At 47.4% G+C, this 25,687-nt stretch overlaps 1 protein-coding gene across 1 annotated transcript in view; it reads left to right on the forward strand.

The window, feature by feature from the left end:
* Positions 1–3,424: 3,424 nt before the first annotated feature.
* GLP1R (glucagon like peptide 1 receptor) overlaps positions 3,425–25,687 on the forward strand; it is a 347,609-nt gene continuing 325,346 nt past the window's right edge. Inside the window, exon 1 of the mRNA XM_066595302.1 lies at positions 3,425–3,701. Coding sequence (XP_066451399.1) covers positions 3,630–3,701 — 72 coding nt within the window. The 5' untranslated portion in view covers positions 3,425–3,629. The remainder of the gene's footprint in view (positions 3,702–25,687) is intronic.

Genomic DNA, 25,687 nt, shown 5'->3' on the forward strand with positions numbered 1-25,687 from the left:
TCATCCACATTGCTGTCCCTTGGGGCCCTAGCAGTGGGGCGCACCACTCCACCAGGGGCAATTTTGGACCTACTCCTTCTCCCAGCAGCTCAATGCCCCTTTTGCCTAGGCTGGCCAGGCACACCGCCGAGACCCCGTAGTGCTTCCTCCTCCCTGTTACCACCAGCCTCACCCACAGAGTAACGGGCCTGCTGACCCTCCGACTGAGCTCGGCTGATGTTTGCAAAGGAGAAGGGACAGTGACTAAATGGGTGACCTAAAGCACCACACAAGTTACACTGAATGCTGCCACAGATCTCTTCCCCCACAGAGCGCACACACCAGTACCGTACACTGTGCGCTGAAATGTGTGGGGTCCCCACACCTGTGGCAGACTTTTGGCTGCCCCGGTAGAAAACCTGAATCCTGTCCCTTCGCAGGAATGCAGAAGAAGGAATGTGGGTAATGGACTTAACTGCATGTTTCAACTTTACCATGAAAGTCCAGGCCCCTGGAGAATCTCCCCATACCTGCTTATCCAGGTCACGATGTCAACATAAGAGAGAGACTTGTTAATAGTCAAAACAGTCACTCTCTTAGTGTCATTCTGGCGGGCAATTGCTTGAACCACAAAATCTCACCACTCGGGCTCCGTCTGAGCCAGCTCGTATTTTGACCAGAAGAGCTTACGCCCCTCCGGTCTCACGAAGCTGACATCAAACAGGGAGTCCCCAAAGGGGTGGATCAGGGCAAAGATGTCACTCACCCTGAATTCCATCCCGAGGAGAAGCTCCACCACCCTAGTACGGCTAGGGCAAGCATCACTGCCTCTCTATCGGAGATGGACCACATTCCTCCTGGACCCTCCCTACTCGGCTGTAGGAAGCGACCATGCCTCTTCTTCCTGCCTTTACTCTCGGAAGGCCCCTGTGCCAAACCTATCTATCTGAAAAGACAGGTTGCGCTTTTCACTCTATAGTGACCGACCTCACTCGTCTCTTTAAGGCAGACAGGAAAGATGATGTGACCTGGGGTCCCTGAAGCCAGGAGGTGAAGGTCCCCCACTTAACCCTGCGGCAACACTCGCATAACTCCTAGGAGCCGCCGCCACCGCCGGGGTAAGGGGGGGGGGGGATAGACCAGAGCCCCCGCTCCTCGCCAAATCACCAGACACTCTGGCCTCACTTGTGAGTCTTGTAAATTTACTATCACCTTTATCTCCCCCAGATACTCCTCCACCAACAGACACCGGAAAATTTAATACTGTATTGTTTAGATTCCTCACCTCCCCAGATTCTCCATCACTCACACCACCCACTATCATGCTTCTCCCTTAATCCCTTTTTACATACCTCTTCGTTTTCCATATTTTCACACTGATTATTCTCACCCTTCTCTGTGACCAGACTGGTAATGGCTCTCCTCTTGGCCGGAGAAGTAAGGGGCCCCCAGCAGTTCCCCCCATGCCTACAGGGGAGCAAGCCAGGGTCAGCATCTTAAATATAGCCCCCTCCGAGCCAGCAAACTTACCACCTCCTTTAGTAATGGGGGGAATGAGACTTCCAGCCACATACACAGGAAGGCTTCGCCCCCTGCCACCATACTCAGTGTAACCCCGCCAAAGGAATTCCGGCGGGAACTTTCATGAGAATACTGACGGGAAACGGACTCTCCAGCCGTGCTCCCCGTCATGATATTTGTAGTAGGTTCACCTGGCATCAGGTAAATACCTATCTTTGGGCCCACCCAATGCCGAATGACCCCCCCCCCCGGACTTTTTCCTTCACCTTCCTTGAACTTTTGCAATCACCTGACGCCAGGCAACCCCCGTTACCTAGGCCCATGGCAGAGCACGTCTGTGGGCCATTCAATTCCAGGTGACCCCCCACCCCACTGCCTTTTTTGACGTTTTTCGTGGTTCACCCGATGCTGGATGCCCCACACACTTAATAATTTCGCTGTCAGACACCACCAGCTTCTGCCCATCACCCCTCCTGTCATTACGAACCGGGATCAGGATGCCTAGCACTCTTCCCCTTCCTGTGCACTGTACCCACATTAAGAGGGTCCAGGCTGGGTCAGACACGGGGGTTACCCATGCAGCTACCTCCCTCCCCCGGGTTGGAGGCTTGCCCTGGGAGGCTGACGTACCTGTACTCCACCTAGGTGATCTTTTTGACACTTTTCTTTTTAGCCTGGGAGTCTCGTTCAGGAAGGTCATTGCCAAAACAGAGACACTCCAGGCCTTCAGGGGATTCCAGGTGTCTTATGTATGCCATTAGTTGCCCTCCCTGGCCGCTATCCTCGCTCTCTTCCCCAAAGGAGTCCGAGCTTAAAATAACAGTAGCTTGCCCAGCTGGAAGGTCACTACATGGGGACTGCTAACTGTCCACAGTTCTCTGGCAGGGGCCTGCTCCATGTTGGACACCGGGTCCTTCATATCATCACAGACCCTAGCCAGAGCCGTCTGAGACCCTTCAAACCAGTCATCATTCCCTAGTTTCTCAGCAAAGAGACCTGCACCCTTATAGATGGCCACCCTTCTCTCAACCAGGGTGAGGATCTCTCCTTTCAATTTCTAGACAGCCTGGTTGTATTGGGCCCTCCTTGACCCACCTGAGTTGTCGGCAAGGGACCTGGCTGCCTTTAACTCCTCCTGGAGCCTTCTGATGGTGCCACCGGCCTCACGGTAGTCCTTGGTCCTTGCAGCGAGCCTGGCAGCAAAGATGGCAACATCTTCCCGGGGCTGATGGTAGGACTGGGGTCTCCCCCAGAAGCACCTGGCCTGGCTCCAGGAGGGCCTTTGCTGGAAGTCCCAGCAGCTGAGGTCCCGGAGGGTCGCCGTCCCTCACCCTGGTTAGCCCAATGGCCACCTTTGGTGGTCTCCAGAAGGGGTGCGGGTGACACATCGCTGTCCCTCTCTCAGATCTCAGTCCCTCCTGGGTAGTCATTTGCAATACATCCCCACCCTCCGCCAGCTGGCTCCGGAGAGTGGGGGTAGTTGTCCTCCCTCTAACCATAGCCCAGGAAGTCACTCTCCCCTGGATAGGAGAAAGCAAAAGTCCATTCTGCAAAAGTCCCTGGAAGTAGCAGAGGGAGGCTTGGAGCTGCAAACACCTGTCCACAGGTGAACCTCACCGGCCCTGAGGAAGTCAGAGGGCAGATACATGCAGTCCTATGTAACACCACAGATAACACAGTGGTGGCTTTCTGAGGACAGATAATGGTGTAGATGTGACCTGCAGTCCTATGTAACACCACAGATAATGTAGTAGATGTGACCCGCAGTCCTATGCAACACCGTGATAATTCTGAATACAGAGGTTACCTGCTGCAGAGATGAGCAGGTGACACACTCTGCTCTGCTACATCTGTGTACAGTATGTAAGTTGCCTGGCACTCAGTAGTTTCTGCGCTTTGATCCCTCCCTTTTTATATCGGTGATTGGCTTCTCGGAGCCTCATGCTTCGGCTGGTACATCATGTCTGCCTCACACCCTCCTCCTCCTCTTCGGTGGTACTGCACTTCTTGTCCTGGCACTCTCCTCCACAGCTCCATGCCCACCTCTGCCTCACCTGCTCCTCACTACCCCCCTGGCTGTCCTCTGGCGCTGTGACTTCTCTGGCTCCCTGGACTCGGGGTGACACCAGATGATCCTCCCCAGATCCATCATCACTTTCTTCCTACTTCTGGAGATGGTGAATTCAGGATCCAAGAAGCAGGTAAGAGAATTGTGGGAGATTGTGGCAGTGACAGGGTTAATCCTCCATTCATGGCAGCGCCGCCACGGAGGCTCGTATGGATTACTATCTGTTTGTGGAGGATTCACTCTGGCATTCAGTCCTTCACCGGCTGGAACTGTCCTTGGATCACCTTGTTCTTAAGGATGTGACTGGGATCAGGTCCCCAGATCCTGCAGTGTGCAACCTCTGATATATCCGTTATTTATAGGACAAGGAAGGGGTTAATAATATTCAGTATCTCGATGAGACGCAGAAGAACTTTCTCAGACATCTAGAAACTCACATCAACATCCATCGGCATAGACGGAAAATACTGCTCCGAGGACAGAGATACATCATGTGCGCAACATATAAAGTGGGGAACCCCGAGATCCGAGCCTGGGGGAATCCTCCAAATATAGATGAGAAGCGCAAAAGATACAAAGTCATATGATGTTATTTATCTTCTGACACTTGTGGGACAGGATAATGACACGCTGAAACTTGGGGGACAGGATAATGACACACTGATACTTGGGGGACAGGATAATGACACACTGACACTTGGGGTACAGGATAATGACATACTGATACTTGGGGGACAGGATAATGACACGCTGATACTTGGGGGACAGGATAATGACACGCTGACACTGGGGGGACAGGATAATGACACACTGACACTTGGGGTACAGGATAATGACACGCTGATACTTGGGGGACAGGATAATGACATGCTGATACTTGGGGGACAGGATAATGACACGCTGACACTGGGGGGACAGGATAATGACACGCTGATACTTGGGGGACAGGATAATGACACGCTGACACTTGGGGGACGGGATAATGACACGCTGACACTTGGGGGACAGGATAATGACACGCTGACACTTGGGGGACAGGATAATGACATGCTGATACTTGGGGGACAGGATAATGACAGGCTGATACTTGGGGGACGGGATAATGACACGCTGACACTTGGGGGACAGGATAGTGACACGCTGACACTTGGGGGACAGGATAATGACACGCTGACACTTGGGGGACAGGATAGTGACACGCTGACACTTGGGGGACAGGATAATGACACGCTGACACTTGGGAGACGGGATAATGACACGCTGACACTTGGGGGACGGGATAATGACACGCTGATACTTGGGGGACAGGATAATGACACGCTGACACCTGGGGGACAGGATAATGATACACTGACACTTGGGGGTTAGGATAATGACACGCTGACACTTGGGGGACGGGATAATGACACGCTGATACTTGGGGGACGGATAATGACACGCTGATACTTGGGGGACAGGATAATGACACGCTGACACTTGGGGGACAGGATAGTGACACGCTGACACTTGGGAGACGGGATAATGACACGCTGACACTTGGGGGACGGGATAATGACACGCTGATACTTGGGGGACAGGATAATGACACGCTGACACCTGGGGGACAGGATAATGATACACTGACACTTGGGGGTTAGGATAATGACACGCTGACACTTGGGGGACGGGATAATGACACGCTGATACTTGGGGGACGGATAATGACACGCTGATACTTGGGGGACAGGATAATGACACACTGACACTTGGGGGACAAGATAATGACATGCTGACACTTGGGGGACGGGATAATGACACGCTGACACTGGGGGGACGGGATAATGACACGCTGACACTGGGGGGACAGGATAATGACACGCTGACACTTGGGGGACAAGATAATGACATGCTGACACTTGGGGGACGGGATAATGACAGGCTGACACTTGGGGGACGGGATAATGACACGCTGACACTGGGGGGACAGGATAATGACACGCTGACACTTGGGGGACAAGATAATGACACGCTGACACTTGGGGGACGGGATAATGACACGCTGACACTGGGGGGACAGGATAATGACACGCTGACACTGGGGGGACAGGATAATGACACGCTGACACTGGGGGGACAGGATAATGACACGCTGACACTTGGGGGACGGGATAATGACACGCTGACACTTGGGGGCTGGGATAATGAAACACTGACACTTGGGGGACAGGATAATGACACGCTGACACTGGGGGGACAGGATAATGACAGGCTGACACTTGGGGGACGGGATAATGACACGCTGATACTTGGGGGACAGGATAATGACACGCTGACACTTGGGGGACAGGATAATGACATGCTGATACTTGGGGGACAGGATAATGACATGCTGACACTTGGGGGACAGGATAATGACACGCTGATACTTGGGGGACAGGATAATGACACGTTGACACTTGTGGGACAGGATAATGACACGCTGACACTTGGGGGACAGGATAATGACACGCTGATACTTGGGGGACGGGATAATGACATGCTGACACTTGGGGGACAGGATAATGACACGCTGACACTGGGGGGACAGGATAATGACAGGCTGACACTTGGGGGATGGGATAATGACACGCTGATACTTGGGGGACAGGATAATGACACGCTGACACTTGGGGGACAGGATAATGACATGCTGATACTTGGGGGACGGGATAATGACATGCTGAGACTTGGGGGAGAGGATAATGACATGCTGATACTTGGGGGACAGGATAATGACATGCTGAGACTTGGGGGAGAGGATAATGACATGCTGATACTTGGGGGACAGGATAATGACACGCTGACACTTGGGGGACAGGATAATGACATGCTGATACTTGGGGGACAGGATAGTGACACGCTGACACTTGGGGGACAGGATAGTGACACGCTGACACTGGGGGGAAAGGATAGTGACACGCTGACACTGGGGGGACAGGATAATGACACGCTGATACTTGGGGGACAGGATAGTGACACGCTGACACTTGGGGGACAGGATAGTGACACGCTGACACTGGGGGGACAGGATAATGACATGCTGATACTTGGGGGACAGGATAATGACACGCTGACACTTGGTGGACAGGATAGTGACACGCTGACACTTGGGGGACAGGATAATAACACGCTGACACTTGGGGGACAGGATAATAACACGCTGACACTTGGTGGACAGGATAGTGACACACTGATACTTGGGGGACAGGATAATGACAGGCTGATACTTGGGGGACAGGATAATGACACGCTGACACTTGGGGGACAGGATAATAACACGCTGACACTTGGGGGACAGGATAATAACACGCTGACACTTGGGGGACAGGATAATAACACGCTGACACTTGGGGGACAGGATAATAACACGCTGACACTGGGGGGACAGGATAATGACACACTGACACTTGGGGTACAGGATAATGACACGCTGATACTTGGGGGACAGGATAGTGACACGCTGACACTTGGGGGACAGGATAATGATATGCTGACACTGTGGGGACAGGATAATGACACGCTGATACTTGGGGGACAGGATAATAACACGCTGACACTTGGGGGACAGGATAATAACACGCTGACACTTGGGGGACAGGATAATAACACGCTGACACTTGGGGGACAGGATAATAACACGCTGACACTTGGTGGACAGGATAGTGACACGCTGATACTTGGGGGACAGGATAATGACAGGCTGATACTTGGGGGACAGGATAATGACATGCTGACACTTGGGGGACGGGATAATGACATACTGATACTTGGGGGACAGGATAATGACATGCTGACACTTGGGGGACAAGATAATGACAGGCTGATACTGGGGGGACAGGATATTGTAATGCTGACACTTGGGGGACAAGATAATGACAGGCTGATACTGGGGGGACGGGATAATGACACGCTGACACTTGGGAGACAAGATAATGACAGGCTGATACTGGGGGGACAGGATAATGTAATGCTGACACTTGGGGGACGGTATAATGACACACTGATACTTGGGGGACAGAATAATGACACACTGATACTTGGGGGACAGGATAATGACATGCTGACACTTGGGGGACGGGATAATGATATGCTGATAATTTGGAATGCCCCCTATATTCCCACAGATCTGTATAATAGTAGTGGCTCCCCCTAGTGGTGACCCGAGGCAGTTAGAATCTGATCACTGAGTTGTGCGCCGCTATACAGGTAACGGTTCTGGCGGTATGCTGATGGTGATATTAATTGTAAGACTTCTGTGTGCAACCAGTTTATGAATTGGGGATCGACCTTGAAAACATTAATGCCGCAGGTGACGGTCCTGGTTGAGATGTGGTGATGGGATGCGGTCCCGGCGCGGTCTCTGATCTTGGTTTGCTCGTGCGGTGTGGAATTCTGGGATACTTCCCGGCGCGGTGGTGACGGTCGTGATTGCGTCTCCTGGGCTCGGAGTGGTTAGATCCTGACACATTCTGCCCTCCTGAGCGCCGACAGCTGCAGCCGCTGATACAACGCAAGACGACAGCCGGAAATATGTTCTACCGTAGAGTAACTGACGCGTGTGCGAGATGTGCGAAAATATCCCGGGGGCACCGCCGATACTGGAGGAACTCTGCAGAACATCGCGTCTCGGACTCTTCCCTGCGCTGTGTTCTCACTGGAATCACATCACTGCTGTAACCATTCGTGGGAGATGCGACGCGGGTTCAGAATGGCGCGGCGATGACAGACGGAGGCGGCACATTTCAATTTTACTGAACAGTTGCTTAATAAACGGTTTACGCTCCGCAGGACGCCTCGCGTACTTCTAACGCTACGTACTAAGCTGCTAGCATAAACTCTTAAAGCGACAGTACTCCTAGGCCGGCTTCACACGGGCGTAAGCGTATTTACGCAGACATGTGCGCGTCGCATTTACACGATGGATTTTGTGTTTTTGCATGTGTGCATATTCTACTGCACGTTTTGCGCACACATGACATGCGGAGTTGAAAACACGCAAACATGCTGCCATTGATTTCATTTTATTTGGTGATTAAGTTTAGTTTAATATCTGTTACTTTCGTGCGCAATTTGTACAAAAATAGGACGCGCTGCGGGTTGTTTGTTTTTGCCTGGCCAAAATTCACTGCATATTATGAGCGCAAATTTTGCAAGCGTAATCCGCAGCGCAGATGCGTTCGTGTGAATCAGCCCATAAAGCAGCATTTTCATCCCTTGGCGTCTTGCATCCAGCGCCTCAGTAGTTCCTACTGGCAGCAGCAAGGCACAGGATCTCATATATTAGCAGCATAGTTGTACATCAGTTACTTGCGGCAGAACTGTGAATTCCATTATCCAACTTCGCGATACGAAGAAAACACATGCACGTACTTGGGGTGCGCAACTCGGTCGCGCAACAAAATAAGCAGCATGCTCCATTTTTCTGCGCATTTCAATGGCCGAGAGCTTTTTTGTGTGCGCAATTGCGAACAAATTGCAATTTGTGTAAAAAGTGCAGTAACATACGTGGATGGGCACACAAATACGCCACCCCATTCTGCAACAACACGTATGAATAGGCTGAAGCACACGTGAATCTGTCATCGGGGCGGCGGTTGGGCGCTATCTGCATCACCGCCCGCGTCATGGCCGACCCTCCATGTAAAGCTGCTATGAGGGTCACCAAATATGGCACCACCCAGGGGGCTTCGACATGGTACCTGTGGGGTCTCTTGTGCTCCCAGGCCGGAGCTCTGGTTGGTGGAGGGGAACAAATAGCGATGGTTAGCGCTCCTGAGGCCGGCGCTGGCCTCCTGCTCCCTCTCACAGTCCGGGCGAGGCTAAGAGCGTCCGTCGGCCATGTTGGCACAGCGGCAGTACCACTGTGTACAGTGGAGCGTACCAACGCTTCTCCCTTAGGCTACATTCACACAGGTGACCGCCATATTGTGCCCAGAAACCCGCCCCGATGTCGCACTTGTCAACATGCGTTTTACACATGAAAGCCCTGCTTTTATTGTGCAAAACCACCCAGCATCACTTCTGTGAAAATCAGCCCCCCGACGCTTCTGTCACGCACGTTGGAGGATCGGCAAGTGTTTACAGTGGGAAACACATCGCATTCGCACATAACACGGCGTGCGAGGCGTTTAACTGGCCCATTGAAAACAATAGTGATGCGTTCCGAGGGACATGGAAAAAAAAAACAATAGGCGAAATAATGTATATATTTGTACCCAGCAGCACCGCTCCGGTGTGCGGCTCCGCGCAGTAGAATGTAGTTTATATTGGCGCGGGTTCCATGTGGATTTTGACTCACATTAAGTGGTTTTGTGGCTGATATCTGTAACCGCTACCGAAAACACCGAAAGTAATGGGGTGCGGATCTGCACCATCCCCGCTACGTGCGAACTCACACTTAAAAAATAAAAAAAATTCTTTTAAAAGCTGTTGCCCCGAGCAACCAATCACAAAACAGCTTTCATTTCTAAAACTGCTGAGGTAATAAAGCTGCGCTGTGATTGGCTGCAAAGGGCAACAAAACATTTCATATCAGCCGACCCTGTATACTCGTCTGTCCAGCGGTCGGTCATGTTGGGGTTGTAGTCATATGTATATATATATATATATATATATATATATATATATATATATATATACACAGAGTATAATACAAGTGTGTTTTGGTGATGTTGGGGGTTATAGTGCCCTGTATAGAGTATAATATCAGTGTATTGTGGTGATGCTGGGGGGTTGTAGTCCCCTGTATATATAGAGTATAATAGAAGTGTATTATGGTGATGTTGGAGCTTGTAGTCCCTTATAGATATACAGTATAATAGCAGTATGTTATGGTAATGTTGGGGGTTGTAGTCCCCTGTATATATAGAGTATAATAGCAGTATGTTATGGTAATGTTGGGGGTTGTAGTCCCCTGTATATATACAGTATAATAGCAGTATATTGTGGTGATGTTGTGGGTTGTAGTCCCCTGTATATAGTGTAATAGAAGTGTATTATGGTGATGTTGGGGGTTGTAGTCCCCTGCATATATAGAGTATAATAGAAGTGTATTGTGGTGATGTTGGGGGTTGTAGTCCCCTGTATATATAGAGTATAATAGCAGTATGTTATGGTAATGTTGGGGGTTGTAGTCCCCTGTATATATACAGTATAATAGCAGTATATTGTGGTGATGTTGTGGGTTGTAGTCCCCTGTATATAGTGTAATAGAAGTGTATTATGGTGATGTTGGGGGTTGTAGTCCCCTGCATATATAGAGTATAATAGAAGTGTATTATGGTGATGTTGGGGGTTGTAGTCCCCTGCATATATAGAGTATAATAGAAGTGTATTATGGGGATGATGGGGGTTGTAGTCCCCTGTATATATACAGTATAATAGCAGTGTATTGTGGTGATGTTGGGGGTTGTAGTCCCCTGTATATATACAGTATAATGGCAGTATATTATGGTGATGCTGGGGGTGGTAGTCCCCTGTATATATAGAGTGTAATAGAAGTGTATTATGGGGATGTTGGGGGTTGTAGTCCCCTGTATATAAACAGTATAATAGAAGTGTATTATAGTGATGTTGGGGGTTGTTGTCCCCAGTATATATAGAGTATAATAGAAGTGCATTATGGGGATGTTGGGGGTTGTAGTCCCCTGTATATATACAGTATAATAGCAGTGTATTGTGGGGATGTTGGAGCTTGTAGTCCCTTATAGATATACAGTATAATAGCAGTATGTTATGGTAATGTTGGGGGTTGTAGTCCCTGTATATATACAGTATAATAGCAGTATATTGTGGTGATGTTGGGGGTTGTAGTCCCCTGTATATAGTGTAATAGAAGTGTATTATGGTGATGTTGGGGGTTGTAGTCCCCTGTATATATAGAGTATAATAGAAGTGTATTATGGGGATGATGGGGGTTGTAGTCCCCTGTATATATACAGTATAATAGAAGTGTATTATGGGGATGATGGGGGTTGTAGTCCCCTGTATATATAGTGTATAATAGCAGTATATTATGGTGATGTTGGGGGTGGTAGTCCCCTGTATATAGAGAGTATAATAGAAGTGTATTGTGGTGATGTTGGGGGTTGTAGTCCCCTGTATATATACAGTATAATAGCAGTGTATTGTGGTGATGTTGGGGGTTGTAGTCCCCTGTATATATACAGTATAATGGCAGAATATTATGGTGATGCTGGGGGTGGTAGTCCCCTGTATATATAGAGTGTAATAGAAGTGTATTATGGGGATGTTGGGGGTTGTAGTCCCCTGTATATAGAGAGTGTAATAGCAGTGTATTATGGTGATGTTGGGGGTTGTAGTCCCCTGTATATAAACAGTATAATAGAAGTGTATTATAGTGATGTTGGGGGTTGTTGTCCCCAGTATATATAGAGTATAATAGAAGTGCATTATGGGGATGTTGGAGGTTGTAGTCCCCTGCATATATACAGTATAATAGCAGTGTATTGTGGTGATGTTGGGGGTTGTAGTCTCCTGTATATATAGAGTATAATAGAAGTGTACTGTGGTGATGTTGGGGGTTGTAGTCCCCTGTATATATAGAGTATAATAGCAGTGTATTATGGGGATGTTGAGGGTTGTAGTCCCCTGTATATATAGAGTATAATAGCAGTGTATTATGGGGATGTTAGGGGTTGTAGTCCCCTGTATATATAGAGTATAATAGAAGTGTATTGTCGTGATGTTGGGGGTTGTAGTCCCCTGTATATATAGAGTATAATAGCAGTGTATAATGGTGATGTTGGGGGTTGTAGTCCCCTGTATGTATAGAGTATTATAGAAGTGTATTATGGTGATGTTGGGAGTTGTAGTCCCCTGTATATATACAGTATAATAGACGTGTAATATGGTGATGTTGGGGGTTGTAGTCCCCTGTATATATACAGTATAATAGAAGTGTATTATAGTGATGTTGGGGGTTGTTGTCCCCAGTATATATAGAGTATAATAGAAGTGTATTATGGTGATGTTGGGGGTTGTAGTCCCCTGCATATATAGAGTATAATAGAAGTGTATTATGGGGATGATGGGGGTTGTAGTCTCCTGTATATATAGAGTATAATAGAAGTGTACTGTGGTGATGTTGGGGGTTGTAGTCCCCTGTATATATAGAGTATAATAGCAGTGTATTATGGGGATGTTGAGGGTTGTAGTCCCCTGTATATATAGAGTATAATAGCAGTGTATTATGGGGATGTTAGGGGTTGTAGTCCCCTGTATATATAGAGTATAATAGAAGTGTATTGTCGTGATGTTGGGGGTTGTAGTCCCCTGTATATATAGAGTATAATAGAAGTGTATTATGGGGATGATGGGGGTTGTAGTCCCCTGTATATATAGAGTATAATAGAAGTGTATTATGGGGATGTTGGGGGTTGTAGTCCCCTGTATATATAGAGTATAATAGCAGTGTATAATGGTGATGTTGGGGGTTGTAGTCCCCTGTATGTATAGAGTATTATAGAAGTGTATTATGGTGATGTTGGGAGTTGTAGTCCCCTGTATATATACAGTATAATAGACGTGTAATATGGTGATGTTGGGGGTTGTAGTCCCCTGTATATATACAGTATAATAGAAGTGTATTATGGTGATGTTGGGGGTTGTAGTCGCCTGTATATATACACAGTATAATAGAAGCGTATTATCTGGATGTTGGAGGTTGTAGTCCCCTGTATATATACAGTATAATAGCAGTGTATTGTGGTGATGTTGGGGGTTGTAGTCCCCTGTATATAGAGAGTGTAATAGCAGTGTATTATGGGGATGTTGGGGGTTGTAGTCCCCTGTATATATACAGTATAATAGAAGTGTATTATGGTGATGTTGGGGGTTGTAGTCCCCTGTATATAGAGAGTATAATAGAAGTGTATTGTGGTGATGTTGGGGGTTGTAGTCCCCTGTATATATTCAGTATAATAGCAGTGTATTGTGGTGATGCTGTGGGTTGTAGTCCCCCGTATATATAGAGTATAATATCAGAGTATTGTGCGGATGTTGGGGGTTGTAGTCCCCTGTATATAGAGAGTGTAATAGAAGTGTATTATGGTGATGTTGGGGGTTGTAGTCCCCTGTATATATACACAGTATAATAGAAGTGTATTATCTGGATGTTGGAGGTTGTAGCCCCCTGTATATATAGTGTATAATAGCAGTGTATTGTGGTGATGTTGGGGGTTGTAGTCCCCTGTATATAGAGAGTATAATAGAAGTGTATTGTGGTGATGTTGGGGGTTGTAGTCCCCTGTATATATAGTGTATAATAGCAGTATATTATGGTGATGTTGGGGGTGGTAGTCCCCTGTATATAGAGAGTATAATAGAAGTGTATTGTGGTGATGTTGGGGGTTGTAGTCCCCTGTATATATACAGTATAATAGCAGTGTATTGTGGTGATGCTGGGGGTTGTAGTCCCCAGTATATATAGAGTATAATATCAGAGTATTGTGCGGATGTTGGGGGTTGTAGTCCCCTGTATATAGAGAGTGTAATAGCAGTGTATTATGGGGATGTTGGGGGTTGTAGTCCCCTGTATATATACAGTATAATAGAAGTGTATTATGGTGATGTTGGGGGTTGTAGTCCCCTGTATATATGGAGTATAATAGAAGTGTAGTATGGGGATGTTGGGGGTTGTAGTCCCCTGTATATATACAGTATAATAGAAGTGTATTATGGTGATGTTGGGGGTTGTAGTCCCCTGTATATATGGAGTATAATAGAAGTGTATTATGGTGATGTTGGGGGTTGTAGTCCCCTGTATATATGGAGTATAATAGAAGTGTATTATGGTGATGTTGGGGGTTGTAGTCGCCTGTATATATACACAGTATAATAGAAGTGTATTATCTGGATGTTGGAGGTTGTAGCCCCCTGTATATATAGTGTATAATAGCAGTGTATTGTGGTGATGTTGGGGGTTGTAGTCCCCTGCATATATACAGTATAATAGCAGTATATTATGGTGATGTTGGGGGTGGTAGTCCCCTGTATATAGAGAGTCTAATAGAAGTGTATTGTGGTGATGTTGGGGGTTGTAGTCCCCTGTATATATACAGTATAATAGCAGTGTATTGTGGTGATGCTGGGGGTTGTAGTCCCCAGTATATATAGAGTATAATATCAGAGTATTGTGCGGATGTTGGGGGTTGTAGTCCCCTGTATATAGAGAGTGTAATAGCAGTGTATTATGGGGATGTTGGGGGTTGTAGTCCCCTGTATATATACAGTATAATAGAAGTGTATTATGGTGATGTTGGGGGTTGTAGTCCCCTGTATATATGGAGTATAATAGAAGTGTAGTATGGGGATGTTGGGGGTTGTAGTCCCCTGTATATATACAGTATAATAGAAGTGTATTATGGTGATGTTGGGGGTTGTAGTCCCCTGTATATATGGAGTATAATAGAAGTGTATTATGGTGATGTTGGGGGTTGTAGTCCCCTGTATATATGGAGTATAATAGAAGTGTATTATGGTGATGTTGGGGGTTGTAGTCGCCTGTATATATACACAGTATAATAGAAGTGTATTATCTGGATGTTGGAGGTTGTAGCCCCCTGTATATATAGTGTATAATAGCAGTGTATTGTGGTGATGTTGGGGGTTGTAGTCCCCTGCATATATACAGTATAATAGCAGTATATTATGGTGATGTTGGGGGTGGTAGTCCCCTGTATATAGAGAGTATAATAGAAGTGTATTGTGGTGATGTTGGGGGTTGTAGTCCCCTGTATATATACAGTATAATAGCAGTGTATTGTGGTGATGCTGGGGGTTGTAGTCCCCCGTATATATAGAGTATAATATCAGAGTATTGTGCGGATGTTGGGGGTTGTAGTCCCCTGTATATAGAGAGTGTAATAGAAGTGTATTATGGGGATGTTGGGGGTTGTAGTTGCCTGTATATATACAGTATAATAGCAGTATATTGTGGTGATGTTGGGGGTTGTAGTCCCCTGTATATAGTGTAATAGAAGTGTATTATGGTGATGTTGGGGGTTGTAGTTCCCTGTATATATAGAGTGTAATAAAAGTGTATTATGGTGATGAATATGAATATTCTGCGTCCTATCTTCATAGGTACCAAAGCCAACAGGTTCATCAGTAGAATGCGAAATTTACAGTGCAGACTGACACTAGTTGGTCGGGAACAGGATGTGGAGTGTAACTATACTAACCTTTAGATGACATTCCGGGCCTGTGGAACTCCCAGTCCCTCCATGAGCGCGGGTCATCCAGGTATGCATACAGGAGAGGAGAACTCAGATTATGGCTTTCTCCCCTTTCCTCACAGTCTGATGCACTACAACACTCAACACTCTACAGGTATGTATGTCATGCGAATCGCGCCAGAGAATGACGGGCACAAGTCACCTGTGCGAATGCACCCTTGTTTTGCTCTTGAATAGAATGCCAGAACTGTATTGAACACCGACACAAGCAGGACAGTAGAACACAAGGAGTCGAGGGGGATGTTAAAGGGGTTGTCCCGCGCCGAAACGGTTTTTTTTTTTTTTCAATAGCCCCCCCGTTCGGCGCGAGACAAACCCGATGCAGGGTTTAAAAAAAAAAACGGATAGTGCTTACCCGAATCCCCGCGCTCCGGTGACTTCTTACTTACCTGGTGAAGATGGCCGCCGGGATCTTCACCCTCGGTGGACCGCAGGGCTTCTGTGCGGTCCATTGCCGATTCCAGCCTCCTGATTGGCTGGAATCGGCACACGTGACGGGGCGGAGCTACGAGGAGCCGCTCTCCGGCACGAGCGGCCCCATTCAGAAGAAAGAAGACTGGACTGCGCAAGCGCGTCTAATCGGGCGATTAGACGCTGAAAATTAGACGGCACCATGGAGACGGGGACGCCAGCAATGGAACAGGTAAGTGAATAACTTCTGTATGGCTCATAATTAATGCACAATGTACATTAAAAAGTGCATTAATATGGCCATACAGAAGTGTATAACCCCACTTTGTTTCGCGGGACAACCCCTTTAATTATGTACATTTGCCTCGTACTGTTTTGTATTATAGACTTGCCCCGGACAGGCGGCTCGTATCGCTGCCCCATGTTTCATGACAACTTACTTTATTTGGCAACAACTAGACCTCCTTGAGACGGGAGCGAACCCCGAGCCGGGTACATATCTCTGCCAAAAGACATTTAGTCTTAAGTTGCCTCTCTGTGATGCCCCTTGAGTACTTGATCGGCTCTACTAATTAAGTCAGTGATACATTCAGTTGAACTCTGACCAATCACAACAGTTCAGCCCCAAAGTGTCCGTCCAGGAGGGGCGCTATATTGGTTTAGTGTTGTCTATACTGAGCCACAGGCCGCTGACATATACTAACGCCTCTGTGCCCGACTACCTGATCCTGACATCAGCTGGCTACTCACTATCATCCCAATACTCAGACTTCACATCCATGAATCTGGGTCTTCTGGCTTGAGAGGGGTAACATCTATCACCCCCCTTTTCTCTTACAGGTCAGTAGGTTCCTGATGAAGTACCGGCTGGGTGGGGAAACGTGTTGAAACAGAGACCAAAAACTAGTCCATCACGACTGAACCTCAGAGCAGAAATCCATCTATCATAACGAATTAATCTACGTATTCGCTACATTAAGAATCAGTGATCGCGCCTCCATTGTAACTGTGCTAACTCACTGTGGCCGTAGTGCGCTCCGTGTGACCCGCGGGGCCACAAATCACATCATAGAGTGCCAGTACATTATTGTGTCACTACGGTCCTGATTTGGCGGGAATACTAAGGAGATGATTTCCATAAGGGCACAAGGGGGCGAAACCACGCAAAATATACAGTAATGTAGCGGCGCCCTCCCTGGTGCCGCGAACCCGGCGGATGTGGAGATGATGTCATGTGCCGGTGTCTGAGGTGTAATGTGATAAGATAAGATGGGGTTAAAAGTGTCCGTAACCAAAAAGTGAGGTAATGACATCAGTAAATAAAGAACGCAAAGCGGACCACCGACATCATAGCGTGCCGCGCCATTCTCATCCCTAAATGTATCATTGTGTATTGAGCCAAGCAGCTTTTTAATAGACTTAGTCATTCCGTTTTTCGCCCCTTTAATATCTCTGATGTCGGTAATTGGGAACGTTCTTGTAGACATCCATTCAGACCTGATCTCACAGCTGAGGGTTTGTTACATTATATTCAGCATAGGCAGTCCTCAATATCTGCTCTTATTCTGACCCCTTCTCCTGGCCTATATACATCATGACAGATAGACTAAACTAAAATGTGGTTGCATAAGTGTTCACACCCTCTTATATATGGGGGGGTGGTTGTGTTCAGAATCAGCCAATCACATGTGACCTCCTGATAACTAGCAGTCTGCACTCCGCTGACGTTATTTGCAAGGATTCTGGTTCCCCCATATAAAGTTTGGCTCTTCTAGGAGGATTTCTTGACATTTTCTTAGTTGGTTGGTAAAGATCCTACAGAACATCAAAGGGTCTGATTGTTGGAAGATGTCAGGAGGGGAAGGGGGACAAAACATCTCCAAGGTGATACATACACAATGGAGGACAGTCTTGTTCTGCTGCTGAGTGTATCTATCTTATAGTGTCATGTGGTACAAGTGAGGTTATAAAAGTGAGTGTCTGAGAGCAGGAAGGGGTCTTCTTCCACCTGTGTTAGAGTGGGTTCCATCTTACCTGCTGCTCGGAGCTAACACAGAGCTGCATGGGAACACCTTTAGCTTCCATGTTCGTGAAGCTGGAGGAAGAGGAACGACTACCTGTAGTGGGGATGTAGAGGAGTGAGTCCCTTCCAGATAGAGAGAGCGCAACAAACTCCAGTCCACTAAACCAGGTACCCGTTCACATTACAGACATTTAATTTTACTGTGTGGCCGTCTGCCATTTGGATCACCGCACAGAGGTACATAATTGTGACACCCACGCGGATGTGGTGTGGGGTGCATCTAGGCTAAGCCTTTTCTTCAATGATTACCTGCCAGAGAGTATGTGGAGTGATTCCTGTCTTTTTACCTCCTCCTGAGTATATTTCATGTCAAGGACCGGTGGCATATAGATAACGTGGACTATAGGGCCGTATTATTTTTCCTCCCAATCTCTGACCTTCTGCCTGTAACTGCTGCGATGAATGTACCTGTAATTACCTGTATATTCAAGTTTATGCAAGTAAAGTTTACCGGGCCTCAACCGTTCCTGAGGTCCCAAGGTACCATACACTTGTCTAGTGTTCATTACTCCGCCGTATAGAATAACGGTGTGGGAACAGTGGCGTCACGACGTGAACATATATACACATATATACACCTCCACAAACATTCCCCCTTGTGTTACCACTCGGCTACACCGTGACAAGGACTACCCACAGTAAGTGGAATTGTAGCACACACAAGTCTCAGTGTTCTAATGTACTACCCCCAGTGGGTGTTACACCACTTCTTCTGGGCCGCCTGCACATGGCAGAGCTGGATTCTTCATGTGGGAGCTTGTAACGGAGTCCGACCCTGCAGCAGCAGCGTCTGCATGTAACTGTAGCTTATCTTCCTTATGTGTATTGCGGATGGTCCACACGGCTTGACCTCGGACATTCGCAGTACAGATTTTTTTCCTAAACTCCTGCTTTTTTCATGTCATCGCCTAATAATGACGCAGAATTCAGGACGTTTCCACAATATTAATTGCGGAAGGGCAGCAGATCGGACGACTTCCATTGACTTCAATGGAAGCCGTCTGTGCGGAATGCGTAAATTGGTTTGAGGGACTCTACCATGTGAACGTCCCTGACTAAATACTGAATGGATTGTCTTGATTAAGGGCTAATGCCCACGGATGGATTTCTGCCGCGTTTATTTTGAACCTAATAGCTTTCTGTCTTGCAATGTTCACGCTGCGAAATTCTACCGCGGACTTCTGCAGCGTGAAAGAAATCGTGGTATGTTCTATTTGCCGCGGGAAACATGCGAGCGGCTTCCATTGTAGTCAATGGAAAGCCGTCTGTCCCGCGATACTTCCGCTGTGCTCACAGCAGAAGTATCGCGAGAATATACATCACCGCCGACTGCCGGTGCGATATGCGCTGCACTGCGCATGCTCGCCGGCTCACCGGCTGGGAGTCTCACAGCGGATCCGGAGAGGTGAGTATGGGGTCTTTGTGTAATGCGCCCTGTCAGGCTCCGCTATATTCCACTGGCGGAGTCCTGACACGGCTGTGGGCAGGAGGCCAAAGATGCGCTGTCATTAGAACCAGGTCTACTCTATTACCCTGATCTCTGAATCAAAGATTAAACAAACCCAAAGATCCCACAGCACAAATAGCAAAACCCACAGAATGTATCTGTACGATGCAGGCAGAACTCCGACTGCAAACTCAGGAGGAACAACGGCTCCCAGCACTGATCTCTCCTGCCTCCAAAAGGAGACTGAGTAGAGCAATTGAATAGCATTGAGTCCAAGGTGAAGAAGAAATAAAAACCCTCCCCAATCACCCCCGGGTGTGTTCCCACAGCAATACACCTAGAACCCCAGCCACCGGAGTCAGAGAACAGGATCCAAAGAAAAACCCAAACACCAACAAAGTCATTTACAGACACAACAGGCGGCAGGTGCTCTGGGCTGAGGGGTCAAAATGTGAAGTATTTGGCTGTAACAGAAGGTAGTTTGTTAGCCAAGGACTGGAGAGCGGTAGAATAATGAGTGTCTGCATATAGCAGTGAAGCATGGTAGAGAGCAGTGCAATAATGAGTGTCTGCATGTAGCAGTGAAGCATGGTGGAGAGCGGTACAATAATGAGTGTCTGCAGGCAGCAGTGAAGCATAGTGGAGAGCAGTACAATAATGAGTGTCTGCAGGCAGCAGTGAAGCATGGTGGAGAGTGGTACAATAATAAGTGTCTGCAGACAGCAGTGAAGCTTGGTGGAGAGCGGTACAATAATAAGTGTCTGCAGGCAGCAGTGAAGCTTGGTGGAGAGTGGTACAATAATAAGTGTGTGCAGGCAGCAGTGAAGCATGGTGGAGAGCGGTACAATAATGAGTGTCTGCAGGCAGCAGTGAAGCTTGGTGGAGAGCGGTACAATAATGAGTGTCAGCAGGCAGCAATGAAGCTTGGTGGAGAGTGGTACAATAATGAATGTCTGCAGGCAGCAGTGAAGCTTGGTGGAGAGTGGTACAATAATAAGTGTCTGCAGGCAGCAGTGAAGTATGGTGGAGAGTGGTACAATAATGAGTGTTTGCAGGCAGCAGTGAAGCTTGGTGGAGAGTGGTACAATAATGAGTGTCTGCAGGCAGCAGTGAAGCTTGGTGGAGAGTGGTACAATAATAAGTGTGTGCAGGTATCAGTGAAGCATGGTGGAGAGCGGTACAATAATAAGTGTCTGCAGGCAGCAGTGAAGCATTGTGGAGAGCGGTACAATAATGAGTGTCTGTATGTAGCAGTGAAGCTTGGTGGAAAGGGGTACAATAATGAGTGTCTGCAGGCTGCAGTGAAGCATGGTGTAGAGTGGTACAATAATGAGTGTCTGCAGGTAGCACTGAAGCATGGTATAGAGTGGTACAATAATGAGTGTCTGTAGGTAGCAGTGAAGCATGGTGGAGAGTGGTACAATAATGAGTGTCTGCAGGCAGCTGTAAAGCTTGGTGGAGAGTGGTACAATAGTGAGTGTCTGCAGACAGCAGTGAAGCATGGTGGAGAGCGGTACAATAATGAGTGTCTGCAGGCAGCAGTGAAGCATGGTGGAGAGCGGTACAATTATGAGTGTCTGCAGGCAGCAGTGAAGCATGGTGGAGAGTGGTACAATAATGAGTATCTGCAGGCAGCAAAGCATTCTGTAGAGCAGTACAAGTATCTGCAGGCACTAGTGAAGCATGGTGGAGAGCGGTACAATAATGAGTGTCTGCAGGCAGCAGTGAAGCATGGTGGAGAGCGGTACAATAATGAGTATCTGCAAGCAGCAGTGAAGCATTCTGTAGAGCAGTACAAGTATTTGCAGGCACAAGTGAAGCATGGTGGAGAGCGGTACAATAATGAGTGTCTGCAGGCAGCAGTGAAGCATGGTGGAGAGCGGTACAATAGCGAGTTTCTGCAGGCAGCAGTGAAGCATGGTGGAGAGCGGTACAATAACGAGTATCTGCAGACACTAGTGAAGCATGGTGGAGAGCGGTACAATAGCGAGTATCTGCAGGCAGCAGTGAAGCATGGTGGAGAGTGGTACAATAACGAGTATCTGCAGGCACTAGTGAAGCATGGTGGAGAGCGGTACAATAGCGAGTATCTGCAGGCACTAGTAAAGCATGGTGGAGAGCGGTACAATAACGAGTATCTGCAGGCACTAGTGAAGCATGGTGGAGAGCGGTACAATAACGAGTATCTGCAGACACTAGTAAAGCATGGTGGAGAGCGGTACAATAACGAGTATCTGCAGGCACTAGTAAAGCATGGTGGAGAGCGGTACAATAACGAGTATCTGCAGACACTAGTGAAGCATGGTGGAGAGCGGTACAATAGCGAGTATCTGCAGGCAGCAGTGAAGCATGGTAGAGAGCGGTACAATAACGAGTATCTGCAGGCAGCAGTGAAGCATGGTGGAGAGCGGTACAATAATGAGTGTCTGCAGGCAGCAGTGAAGCATGGTGGAGAGCAGTACAATAACGAGTATCTGCAGACACTAGTGAAGCATGGTGGAGAGCGGTACAATAGCGAGTATCTGCAGGCAGCAGTGAAGCATGGTAGAGAGCGGTACAATAGCGAGTATCTGCAGGCAGCAGTGAAGCATGGTAGAGAGCGGTACAATAACGAGTATCTGCAGGCAGCAGTGAAGCATGGAGGAGGCTCTTTTGAAAATGGCAAATAAAGTGAAAATGAAAAATCAAAACAAAAAAGGGCAGCAGCAGGAAGGGGTTAATGTCAGAGGCAGATATTATATGAGCATAAAATAGGCTTCAAAGTAGAATCAATTTAAATGTAATTTAAGAGGAATATACCGTAGTTTATGACCATAGAAATACATTTTTTATAATCAGGGAAGAATGAAATAACTATAAATATCTCACATCTTGCTCATACTCAGCATTCTTCATCGGCTGTTACACCTGGTACACAATGTTCTTCAGAGCATCAGAAAATTACTTCTATTATTAAAAAATATCTCCTGTTCTATATTACGCTTCTATTTTGAGGTCTATTTTGGACTAAAGTAGTATCTCCCATTGTTATTACCCCTCTCCCCCCCTTCATATCACTTCAGCCTGGCTTAATACCATGGGCTCGTCTCTGGAGGTCGACCATAAATGTATTACTGATGGTAAACAGGTTGCTTCCTGTTCCTCTGGCCAAAAATATCAAATTTGTTTCTTTGTCATTTGTTCTATCTCTTATGTTGTTTTTGTGGGCCTTCACGCCCCTCGGCAACCCTACAGGCGAGCTCCCTCCATGTTTTTCTGTTTTGCACTGCTTCTTTCAGTTGTGTGATATCCATGCCAGTATCAGCTTTGAGAGTATTGGCCATTGTGTCCTTTGGTGGCCGGGTCCTTTGCCACTGATCTGTCCAAGCATTATAGATTTTTCTAATAAGGGAGATGGAATAATACCTCCACACTGCCACCTATTGGAAAGCAGTATTCCTTCAAGGCAAAGTTAGACTCTTTATACAAGCCTTGTAACAATGACTGAGAATTAAAAGCAAAACTAGACTCTATGCACATGCAGCTGTTTCAGGGTATTTGCCCTTCATCAGTGTACAGTAGATTTTTCTAGTGACTCTGCTTGCATTATATGGCCAAAATATGTGAGTCTAAGTCTGGTCATCTTGTCCTCCGGTGATCTATCGGGTCTTATAATAGGGCGAAATGAAACCATTGATTTCAATGGTTCCGTTTCCACTATCGGAATTACGTAGTAACATAGTATGTAAGGCCAAAAAAAGACACATGTCCATCCAATTCAGGCTATTATCCCCCCAATGTTGATCCAGAGGAAGACAAAAGAAAGCAATGAGGTACAAGCCAATTTTCCCCATTTAAGGGAAAAAAATTCCTTCTTGACTCCAATCTGGGAATCAGATTAATCCCCGGACCACCGACCCTTCTGAAGTAATCAGTGATATAGCATGTAACACTGGTCAGCAGCCTTTTCGTTTCCTGTATGTGATACATTAATTCTTATGGATTTTTGGGTGTATAATCCGAATTTTCCTTTAGAAATGATGTATCACGTAAGGTTGTTATAGAATTTAGATTTTTTCTAGATAGTTTTTGTGTGGCTCGTGCTTTCCTTTTCTGGTGCATTATGTATATAAAATGAAATCAGTGACTGTGATAAACTCTTTATTTGGATGTAATTTACAGTGGAAGTTCTACAAATGGTTACTAGATGGCAGAACAATGTAGTTGTGCAGGAAGGGTACTGGCATTAACCTAAAGTGGTAGTGCTGTTTTGCACATGTTGTAACCTGCATGAGGGTCAGAAGCGGTGTCATGTCTCTTTAAGGAGACCACCCAAAAAATGTTTGGGGACACCTAGGGGGTGAGTGGATGAGGGGATGGTATAGTCTCTCCCCAAGGTGTGCCAGGCCCGAGCTGTCTGAACGGGTACACAAATGGCAGATTAGTGTGCACATTCATGTGTTTTTACACCACCGGCGGGTGAACATAAAAATACTTACGCCCGTGTGAATAAGCCCTTAAGCTGGTTGTACTGGAATCAATAAATAGTGGCCACTCCTGTGGGGTATGCCGAACACCCAGCTCCATCATCCACATGCACACACAGACATTGTAGTGGCCCCGAGTTAGGGGCCCCCGCAGCGCTTTAATAGCTCCCTCCTGTGGTGTGTATGTGTTTGCCTCTGTGTACTGTTAAGTGTTGCAGGCTGTGTGATGTTATGTGTATTGGTCCAGACAGGCCACAGAAGGGTTAATATCTGGTGTTATTCCAGTCTAGACTGGTTATGTGTCTTGCCTTCCCTAACCTGCTGCAGGTGTGACAGGTGTGTAATGAGTCAGGTGCCCAGGGGGAGGAGCTAAGAGTGAGTGGTAGTCGGGAAGAAGGAGAGAGAAGAGGTGCCGAGCAGCGAGTTGCTCCAGTATGATGGTGGAGATATGATGGAGGAAGGTAACCATGTGAGGAGACAGGAGATCTGGAGCTTACCCGTGCCACATCCTGGGCTCACTCCTTAACAATTAGCCCTGCCCTTGCCCCACCCTCCTATTGCAAACAGCCGGCAAGGGGTGGAGAGGAGGAGAGAAGGGGGAGGGATTTTAGCAGTAACGCTGCTAAATTCCCTCCCACCTCCCTTCTCTGGCAGCTACCATAGGCTCCCATAGGAGTCTATAGAGCCATCGGTGGCTTTAAAGCACCTGGCCGGGCCGTATGTGCCATCTTGGCCGAGTGGGCACTTTTACGTGGCGGAAAATTGCCTATCTAATCTGATGTATTGGAATCCAATGCATCAGCTGGTAGCGTATATCAGCCAGCTGTGAAAACGGCGGCCGTTATACGCTCGTGTGAATAAGCCCTAAAAGCAGTGCTATTGTATAATGCAACAAACCCGCATCGCTGCCTTTTGCCTATGCAGTGGGCATGAGAGAAACATATGAAAGCATGGCTTTGATACTGGCGGCCATCAAATATAAGGCCTTATACCCACGGCTGCACAATCTCGTAGGGGAATCCGACCCAATGACTCCCAGAGACCCTATACTCATCTGTCCGGATCCGTGAGTGCCTTGACCGGTGAGCTGGCGCGCATGCACAGTGCAGGGCATGACGCACCGGCGCTGGACTATGACGTGGATTCCTGCAATACTTCTGCGTCTGCGGAAGTGCCACGAGATGGACGGCTTCCATTGACTGCAATGGAAGCCGTCTGTGCGATTTTCCGCATACAATAGAGCATGCTGCGATTCTCCCCTGCGAGCGGAAAAATCACAGTTGTTTTCCGCTCGTGGGCAGGGGAGAATCTATTGCCACAGCATGTCTATGGACGGACATTGCTGCAGCGATAATGCATCTGTGGGCATTGGGCCTAAAGATAACGAGTGGCAGATATGCTGTGATTTGAAAGTTGTAGCACTGCTTACAGGTTTAC

The sequence above is a fragment of the Eleutherodactylus coqui genome, chromosome 3 (genome assembly GCF_035609145.1).
Source record: "Eleutherodactylus coqui strain aEleCoq1 chromosome 3, aEleCoq1.hap1, whole genome shotgun sequence".
In the NCBI taxonomy this organism is placed as follows: Eukaryota; Metazoa; Chordata; class Amphibia; order Anura; family Eleutherodactylidae; genus Eleutherodactylus; species Eleutherodactylus coqui.